The 10,830-nt window shown below is 35.6% G+C and overlaps 1 protein-coding gene across 1 annotated transcript; it reads right to left on the bottom strand.

Moving 5' to 3' along the window:
* Window positions 1-341: 341 nt before the first annotated feature.
* On the bottom strand, window positions 342-7,154 carry LOC133524040 (probable serine hydrolase). Its single transcript, XM_061859816.1, has 2 exons — window positions 6,785-7,154; window positions 342-3,351 (listed from the first exon to the last, which is right to left on the bottom strand). The coding sequence occupies exons 1-2, from the start codon at window positions 6,822-6,824 to the stop codon at window positions 2,444-2,446; spliced, it is 948 nt and encodes a 315-aa protein (XP_061715800.1). The 5' UTR covers window positions 6,825-7,154; the 3' UTR covers window positions 342-2,443.
* Window positions 7,155-10,830: the final 3,676 nt, after the last annotated feature.

Below are 10,830 nucleotides of genomic sequence, written 5' to 3'. Positions count from 1 at the left end.
CGTTTTACAGTACATATGGCCCTTTAAATTTGGAATATACGCACGTATAGTGCTAATTTACCGCACTAGGGCGGTAAATTAGCACCATATGTACTGTAAAAAAATATACATAGTTAAGGACCTGTTTTCATAAATGAAAATAAACTTTATACCTTTCTTTAAATTTATTCATAAGAATTAATAAGTCGCAATTAATTCTTCAAATTCAGCTGAACGAAAGGTCAATACACAGAATTCCGTATATACGATTATACATACTTCACGACAGCCTTATCAAAGACTCCTGAGGCCTACCGCAAACACCGAAGTCCGCAAATTGCGGGCATCTTTCTTTTTCACTCTTAATTACGCCTTAATTGGAATAAAAGATAAAGATGCGCTATTTGCTAACTTCTGTGTTCGCGGTAGGCCCTCAGTACGGATATTACGGTTGCACTTTTTTCATTATCTTGTGTCATGGCGGCTGTACAGTGTACATACTCGTCGAGACACCCCGAGACAGGCCGAGAACGAGTGTGTACATACTGCTCCCTTCTCGTCTCGCGCCTCTCCGATTGGATCTGATCTGAGAGTTCTCAACGAGTGTATACGGCCCGCATCGTATATATAAATATATACTCTGGCAAGCCAACTTTGTCAGTACATGGACTCTCATTACTATGTTACTATAAATGTTGTATTGACTTGTAAAAGAGCCCTTGAGGCCTACTTGCAGATTTTTTTTGTATTTTGAGTAGAAAAAGGTGAAAAATATAGGCGCGAAAGATCGATTTCCCTTACAAGTTTTGAATTTCGCGCCTTTCTCTACTGACAAATTTGGCTGGCCATAATATACCTTTTACTTTTGTCGTTAAAGGCCATTTCGTCAAGGGACTAAAATAAAAGTATTATACCCGTAAAGTAATAACATTATTGCCTCGGTACTACATATGTTGTTTTAATCGTCTTTCTACTAATTAAACTTATAAGTGCTACATGCTCAATTTGTCCATTACTTATATCAAAATTATCTGGCGAAATTTGTATAGTATATCTATATTCTGTGTTACATTTGTATCAGTTACTTTTGCATACTTGAATACTTATGTGCGCAAGCATGAATAAAAATATGCATCAAATAATGCATTTACATCAATACCTATACTCCCTCAACTTTAGTTACATGAGTCACGGATAGCCAGTCTAAATCTTCTTTAAAACCGTTAAATATCTACTAAATGTTTTTTGTATTAATCTTAACTATTTACTGAGTAAAACATATGACTAATAGCCTGTTTCACAATATCTAAGTATTGGATAGCAAATTAACTGCTAGAAACTTCCAGCAAAACTTAGCACTGTTTCTACCAGGTAAGCTTATTTGAAGATTGTGAAACGCCAACGATGACTTTATTCGTCAAATAAATGGCAAGTAGCTTATTCAGGACTTAGCTTTGTCATTGTGAAACAGGCTCTAAGTCGTGAACTTAATAAATTTTTGCCGATGGTGTCAAGCACAACTCCTTTACCCTGAGTTCATGATATATGCATGACTGGTACAACCAAAACATATTGTTTCTTAAGTTACCAGAGTTACGCGAGACTGGCCGTTTACACGATTATGTAAGTACAATACTTATTGGTAAATTAATAACGCACCACGTCTGATCACGCGTATGACATGTAAACTTACATACCGTCGTGAGACCAATATAGTATAAAAGACTTGGTCATGCGGAACTCCTTTAACTCTAAAAATGAGAAAATTCGATTATGCGAAAAAAATATTTAAATCCCCTATTTTGTGACCATATTTCACTTAAATGATTAAATACTATGTCTATAGTCTATAGGAATTTGCAATCAAACAACAAACAAACAATAAAAGCGTGTGTCATTGAAAATGTCAATAAATTCAAACTTCTCGTCGTCGTCGTCGTCGTAAATATTGATATTTTGTTCAATTACATCTTTATACATCGGGTCTATGATACCCTTGATGGTTGCGATATCGTCTATCATGATGGCTCTCATGTTCTAACAAGTATGTAAGTGCAACAGTGGAGCATGACACGATGGACGACAATCGCATAACCCTCATATCCCTACAGTTTTGCCTTGAGGACCTATATCCGTGACAAAAATTAAGAACGGTTATTTAATCCGTCGATTTTTTGTTCTCAACTCCGTCAAATACTTAATGGGCAATGAATCTCAATTTACGTAAAACAAATTTATCCCCAAAAAAAAAAATAACTGCCGTCTTACAGTATGTATAATGTCATCTAAATAACAGTCACGTTAAATAGGTACGTATCCTATCCATCTCTTTCTTATTCAATTTATCAACAAGAGACAGATGTTTTAAACGTGGAACGCCTTACAACTTTAGTTGCAACGATCAAAGCTTAAAAGTAACCAACCTGATCACATGATATCACAAAGTAATTAGTCTAAACTAAGTCTAATATTCTTCTAAGAAATCTTCAATAATGTCGATTATAGCTTTCGGATCGTTCAAGTGAATATGGTGCGTTCCTTCCACCTCGACGAGCCTCACATCAGCTCGTTCCTTCATCTTTTCAATGACATCCAAGTAATAGTCTACCCTTTCCCATCTCTGTCCAGGCAAAGCTCTTATATTGAGTACTTTGCACCTCACTTTTGAAGCATACTCCAAAGCGGTTTCAATCGACATCATGGCCAGACCAGAAACCTTAAGCCTGGGGTCTCTTTTAAAGAGATATCCCCCCTTTTTCATATGCGCCGGAACAGGGCACATACCTCGCTTCATAAGCGTTTCACTATTTTCTCTAGATATCGATCCTTTATACGCATCTACTACTACATCGATCATTTCGTCATAACTGTAGCTGGGTATTTTATCCTCACTAAGATTCTCATATTCCAAAAGTTTGTCTACACTCCATCCCGTAGTTTTGACCATGGAAGATGGCTCTCTGACGGCAGGACTAGCAATGTCTATACAGATAATCTGTTCTGTTTCCTCAGGGTATGACGCTGCGTACATGAAACTTAAAGCTCCTCCAAGGGAATGTCCCATGAGACTGATCTTTTTCCAGCCGAAATGCTTCACTATCCGTCTTAAGAGGACCAATCCGTCCCAGAAAATATAGTAAATCATACCAGTGGGATAGTGTGAAGAGAGTCCATGGCCTGGAAGATCGATGCACAGGACTGAAGTGGTTACTGGTAGGAGCGGTATGAGGTTGTCATAGGTTCCTGCATTGTCCTGCCAGCCGTGTATAGCTATTATCGGTTGTTTGTCCCGCGGACCCCACCAGCGACCAGCTACGTGCCCCCATGGTACCGGGATCTCAATTTCTTCGACCTTCACGCCTGGTGGAAGATCTGGAACAAGAAAAAAGTCTTTTACCCATTAACCGCCATAGACGTCAACTGACCCGCGCGGCTACAGCCCAATGTCAACCTGTGCATTCCGACAAGATTCAAGACGGCATTCAAAGGATTCATTCAGGTACCCCCCATTTAAATGTAGTTTAGGTACTTTGTAACTTTGTACTTTATTGTTATTATGATGATGAATATGAGTCATGACGAATTTTATACAGCTGGTATTATGACAAGGTACAAACTACAAAGTGCTTTTTAGGGTTCCGTAGCCAAATGGCAAAAAACGGAACCCTTATAGATTCGTCATGTCCGTCTGTCTGTCCGATTATTAATCTTTTGCGGAATCGAAATCCAGCATTGATATGATAACTAATCCGCTAATTAGTCAAGAGCTAGAAGATAACGTTACCAAGTATTTCAATTCATTAACACCTATCAGATTTTTATATAAAAAAAGTTGAGCTTTAGGTATTGCGTTCGTATGTTTGAAAATTATAATCGCCTTTTCATATAATGCATTTCGGATGGCTGACGATCGGGCAGTCAAAAGGGCTTACTAGGATCGACCAACTGGACGCCTTCCTGTTGGTCATCCTAAATATCGTTGGGCGGATAGAGTGGAGGCAGATCTCCGTGAGGTCGGCGTGGGCAAAAGGACAAACCACGCAACCACCACAGCTTGCGACACTTGCTAGCCGCATGCGGTTCTTTGAAGGTTCGTCGACTTGCGAGCGACGAGGAATTGCGACTTTTCAATCACCCAAAAAATACAGACTGAACTGACTAAACCCATCATTTGCAGCTTTTTGAGACTCCTATAAAAAACGGTAACTACTACTCCTACTGGCTCCTTCTCAAAAGTTTGCTGTCCCCTGCTCTGGTGACGATGGTGACGATAAATTGTGCCGTGACCACGATAAACTATAAAAGCGCCTAATAAACTACTTATCAACATTGTACAGATACACTCGGTCTAAAGTGCAAATATAGAGTTTGAAGTTTGTCCCTCTTACTATCAGACTGATATCAGTGCCGCGATAAAGAAGGGATTATTATAATAAAGATTTTACACAAGATTATTTTGTAAATAGACTAAGAAATATAAGCAAGTAATTAGACATTGCCCAACATTATACAAAATCTAAGCAATATTAAAATAATGAAATCAATCTTTATCGAAATATTACAACACAAATGGGTGGGAACACAATTAAAAACTTATAAATAAAAAATTGGCCCAAGTCGAGACCGCTTGGTAGGATGCCCAGCATTGCATACAATAATTGTGTTTCAGTTCGTATTTTTTTATTAAAATAGGTTTTGCCCAGCATTGGTATGGTGACTTTTGAATTTGGGAAAATTTTTTTTTAGGAACAAAAAAACTTTAAAATGTCAATTTCGGTTTTAACCACTTTTCCGTATCGGACGCTCCAGTTATCGCTGGAGTGTCATGGTGGAGGCGAATCTGCGCGAACTTCCGAGTCAACAATTGGCGAGAGGTCGCAGAGGTCCGAAAAAAGTCTCATTTTGGGTCGCTGAACCAACGGAGTAAGTAAATAAGTAAGTAGTTTTGTTCCTGCTCCATATATTTATTTCGAATAAAATCATAACCCGACTAATGTCAAAGTCAATATATTCTTTATTCAAATAGGCCTAGCAACAAGCACTTTTAAATCGTCAAATTTTACAAATATCATCTTAATCTAAATAGCAGAGCAATTTATTGATGCAGTAATTCAAAAGTTACCATGCCAAATTGTTCCAAATTCAAAAGTTACCTTAACAATGCTGGGCAATACCTATACTACTTAAAAAAAACGACTTCTTTGGTTTCTATGTCAAGTTGGCAAAACTTAAACCCTAATTATTGCTTGTAGCAATGCTGAACCGAGAGTGGCCGAAAGGTCCAGTGTCACCCCACTGGTTCGGGGCTAGGATGACCTGGTATTTAGTTCATTATTTTACATTTATCCATGGAAAAATTCTACACATTTAACAACATGTTTATAATCCATGTTTATAATTTTTAGCTACAAAACTGTTCCTAAATAACAAACATGACTTGAACTATAAACTCAAGCAGTTACAACGATTATGTAAAAAAAAACTATTTAATGCAAGCAGCACCACCATACAATGTGATACTGTATTAACATGAATACAATAGTGTGTACTAATAAGCACATTAAAAATACGAAATTACCTACATTTCTAAACAATGTTAAAAATGAATAAGGATTTCTTTGTTAAACAATCGGGACTATGTGTAAGATTCTTATGCAGAAAAATTAGTAAGATCTTAAAAATGTTACAAAATGACCAAAAAACGTTGGTTAGTTATCAGAGATAATTTTCCAATCACAACTTTTTTTTTTAAACTTAACCATATAAATGCACATACACAAAATATTTTTTTTGCAAATAAGTATTTTCAAACAACAACACATTTCAAAACAAGTTTTTGTTATTTATAGATAACCATTGACATATATCTAAGGATCATGCAATAAGAATAGTACTAGTTCCATGGTGTCACTCGCGAATTCGAGCCAATCGTGCAGTCTAACGCAACTAGTTGTGATGGGATAATTAGACTGCATGATTGGCTTGAATTTGCGTGTGTAGCCCCATTTTTATTGCCCGTAAGGCCCGTCCATAGATATATGTCAATGTAGATAACCAATTTCAAACATGTTTTTTATTTTATTTAAAATGTAGCCTCTGAATTCAGTCAAAGTTTTGAGGACCAAGGACAAGTGTGTGTGTCTTAAGCATGTTACATAGAAATCCAGTTTTTTTAAATAAGTTGCTTCAGGAAGTTACAACATGATATTTTTACCTATTTAGATAAAATTTTGCATACATATACTTCAGTTCAACATATGAACCAAAACTACCTGTTTAAATGAATACAAATATATTTTTTGTTTAGCTCAGTGGCCTTGAATGTGACTTTACTCTTGACTCAAACTAGTCGAGAAAACAATGATGTAGTAATTATTCAATTATGAATACTTACAAAGGTATTACAGATAAGACAAAAGTAACATGTGAAAGAATATTGTTAGCCATAAAGACAGAGTCTTATCTGTTTCTGGTGCAAGTGCCCATAACATGAAAAAATTTAAAAAATGAAACTCAGAAAAGTGTGAGGTGCTACTATTAAAGAGATAGATAGATTTGTTTAGGGGTATTACTTCCATAGGGATATGACAGCTATTCCATATATACTTTTAGGGCTAACAGATAGATTTTGCATCATACATATTTCATGTATTTTACTTCAACAAGTAGGATAGGAAAATTCTTAAACAAATACTAGTGTAGCAAAAATAGACAAAACCACAAAGCTATTATTTAAAACAGACAGAAAAAAAACGATTTCTTAAGGACAAAATATAAAAAGCGTTTTAATTAATTGAATATTTACCTTCTACGACTTTATGTCCGTTACTTTTTACTTCAGCCATTTAGAGCACTTTATAGACACTATTTAAACATAAACACAGCTTCACCATAGGTCAAAGTGCAGTTTTATGGAAAAAGTAAATTTATTCCATTTCCTTGCTAGCGAAGGTGACCGTCGCGCGAGAAAGGTTACGGACCTAACCCCGTTCGACAAGCGAGTAAGACTACTAACGATGAGCGCGTCACACGTCGGTGAAGGGGTAACGCAACGATAATATGGTAAATTAATCGATTTCCAATCCCATATCACGACTCGGGCAAATGACCATGCGTGACAGACAAACGGGCGTCTAATGTCAGTGTCACTGTCAAGTGTCATGAAATCTGATTGACTCAAAATAATAAAGCCGTTTAAGGCACCATTTTAATTGCGCTAATGGAAACTGAATCATATTTGATGTCGTTTTTTTTATCTGGTTAACACCAAGTTACCACAAGTTAGTCAAACACATAGATGGTAGGATCGTATCGTCGTCGTATAGATGTGCAATACCGCGTGCGCCCGTGAAGCACAGAACATACGCAATGCGACAAAATTAAAAACATGTTTTAAGGCGCTCTTATTGACAGATTTTAGGTTTTTGAGGGGGTGAAGCAGACGAAGTGGTAAAGCAGGCAGGCGGGCGCCCCGCGCGCCGCGCTCGCAGCAAGTCTACGTCCTTATTCTGACTACATCCGTATTCTGGTTTGTTAGTTCTGGGATCTTTTCCGGAAATTTATATTGATTATGATTTAAACTTAATGAAATTAAAAATTTGATAATTATATATAATACTAGAGTATACCGCGGCAAATTGAGAACCTAGTAAAATGATACCAAATCGTTTTGTCGAAATAATATTACTTACTAATTCAGACAAAAGTTACAACTGTCTGCTTTAAATCATATATAGATACCTATTCAAAACTTAGTTGACCTTAAAAATGCAATAGAAGTCCATTTCGGGCAAGTAGTGAAAAAAGGAAGAATACTAGCAAAGCTAAGTAATTTGTGGAAGTGAACGTAAAAAGGTAGCATGTTTTTGCTGGTATTGAGATAACTGAAAACATAAGCATAAGGTATGCACAAGCATATGTAGCTCCAAAAAGTAGATAAATTATGCTATCTTCTCAAAAAAAGAACCATGACTAACTGTAACGACTATCTCTATATTATTTTTTGAATTGACGACAATGAAGACGATTATAAATTTTAAATGCAAAAGTCGAGAAAACTGCTATTATTATTTATTATTTAAAGTTTATAATGGCAAAAATGCACTTATACTACTACTACTACTTCGAAGTTATATAGTAATGAGTATAATTGACTGACTTTAATTAATGTCTAATAAAGAATCAGTCTGTTGTCTGTCTACTCTGTCTGTAATCAAATATTACAAGTATATATTTGACCCACTGAGGTTTCAGATGAAGTTGAAAATCTGCATACATATGTAAGTAGGGTGACAATGAAATATTATGGTACCATCGAGCTGATCTGATGCATGAGAGAGGAGGTGGCCATAGGAACTCTGTGTCAAAATATCGCAACCAAATTGCGTTTGAGGTTGTTAGAATTGTCTCAATGAGTATTATTTTCCTTAAGAAAGAAGTACAGTTAAGACCTGTTCCGTAAAGTTAATTAACATACAAAACTTTCCGATGTACAAAATTATTTTATCGTCAACTATGTTATTTATCCCTTCAAGTGGTGGCCCACCACTCACGGGTCAATGCGATAGCCAGAAAGCTGTCGGCCAACAGAGGGTGGTTAGTGATGTGTTGCCATATTTAGTGGCAAAATTAAAGGCTTTGAAGTATATTTACGCTCTTCTAGCGCCCAAAAGTAGCTAGCAAGTTAGACAAGGAAAACATACATACACACGCTTGTTAACGCTTGGTTGCTAAGGACCGTTCATCCGGGATCGAACGCCTAGGTCGAGTTCTGTCTTGATTTTTAAAGAGGTTATTTTGTAAATACACGGTACCCTCGAGGAAACGGAAAGATTTTAACAGTATATTCCGGATCGTATTTAGAGGCAAAAATGTCATATAAACTTTTTTAATTCGCCTAGTTTCAGAGTTAATACCAATTTAAAAAAATATTTTTCGTTGTGTTTTAGTGCATAACGCCTTTTTGATGGCTATGTCGCCAGTCGCCACTTTGGGACCTAGTCTAGACTACCTTCTTGACAGATATCAAAGTCACAAGGTACCATTTGAATAGACTAATTTTTACGAAAAAAAATGTACCAATTTATATTAATCCATAAATTTTCCAAGAACATGATCTTAATATGTTTAAAAACATACAAAAAGTAAAAAAAAAAAATTTTTTTTTGCGGAATTGACTTATACTGGTACATGAAATTCTTCTTATGACCTCAGGAATACGTGGTTAAAAAAATTCCGTTTCCTCACGGGCACTTTTTATGACTTAACCTTTGAATTTTAAGCCCTACGTAGAAAATTAATTAACAATTACCTCCAATCATAACTTTGTTTTGTGGTGGTAGTCATTTTTAATAAGGAAACTGGAAAACTGTCACTGTTGCTAGGTTTGATTAGTTAGGTGCATGTGGCGAAATGCATAAACATTACAATAATTTAACAACAACAAGGACAACTTCAACAGAAGGACATGATGTCACGATCCTCAGCATTGAGGGACCAAGAAGAAGAAGACAATAATTTAATTGTTCTAATCGAATAGCGTATTTAGTGCTTATTATTTAATATTGGCGAGAGGTACAAATATATACGAACTTCCGAACCGAGTACTTGCAAAATTTTGAATAGAATTTGAACGGTAAATATCACTCCTGCTGACCTTACAAAATAAAATAGTTGATAAATGTTGTAAATAAAGTCTTAAGTGTATTCCATATGAAAGTTAATAAACCAGAAATACCAAACCAATTCAACACTTATAACATAAACTATTACAGCCATTTGAGCACTTCCACAAAAACGTGAAATGGTACCTTTCACTAAGCACTATTTAAATCCAGTATATCTCCTGCATCCTGTATGTGTAAAAAGTGAAGCTGTTCCAATATAATGACTTATATAAATTAAACAAGCGGATTAATTTTATTTGTTTACGTTTAAAAATAGGTATTCAATTTGATTATTACTGTAATAGCCATTTAAAATATTATTTTACCTAAATTGATAATTTAAAGTAGGTACCCCTCACGAAATAAGTACTACTGAATTTTATACTTAGCAGTGTTTTTTAAAATGTACATGTATTTTACCTTCCTCGTATTAAAAATGAAAAGTAGAGTGTTTAACTCGGGTGCAAGGCACCATTTCATCATTTGGTTAATCGTGGCTGTATGCCGGTGCGTGTGTAAAACTTGTCAAAAAAGATAATATGACGGATGGATGTCTGAAATGTCACCGTATTTAAGAATCAATTAGCTTAAAAATTTGTTTTTTCTTCGTAAGAGTGACGAAAACATTGTGTGTATAACATATTTGTGTATTTATAGTGTGATTATCCATTTTATGTAACGTCCGCTAAACTAGCACAGGTCCGACGCTGACAGTGGTCACGGGCGTACTGGCGTACTGACGGTATTGCCGCGCAGGGTAACGTTTAGTAGACAAAATGTTGAATTGATAATTATGAATGAAAAAATTAACGCATCGATAAACTGACAAGCAAAATGTTAGAGTTACTTAAAAGCTATTGAATGAAGTAAATTTCATATTGATATTCATCATAGTACTTCTAAAATATCGAAATAAATACAGTTTTAAGCATATTTTCAAAGCAAAAATCTATCGAGAAAAAGATGAGCCATCGTGTTTCTGACAAGCATACGGCTAGTTCAAAGACTGAAGTTATACATACTAGAAAATAATCGATGAAATCCTTGTACAAGCCTGTAAATATCGATTTAAAAATAGCGCATTTTACTATACACCGCGCCTTAATATTCCTGACAACATACCAAAAACAACCTACGTAATTTGGTCGGGTTATTTGTTGCCCACCATAAACCATACTGAAATTTA

This window comes from Cydia pomonella, chromosome 13, assembly GCF_033807575.1.
Source record: "Cydia pomonella isolate Wapato2018A chromosome 13, ilCydPomo1, whole genome shotgun sequence".
Lineage (NCBI taxonomy): Eukaryota > Metazoa > Arthropoda > Insecta > Lepidoptera > Tortricidae > Cydia > Cydia pomonella.
Note: the sequence above shows the minus strand (reverse complement) of the source record. Positions and strands in the feature narration are given on the sequence as shown.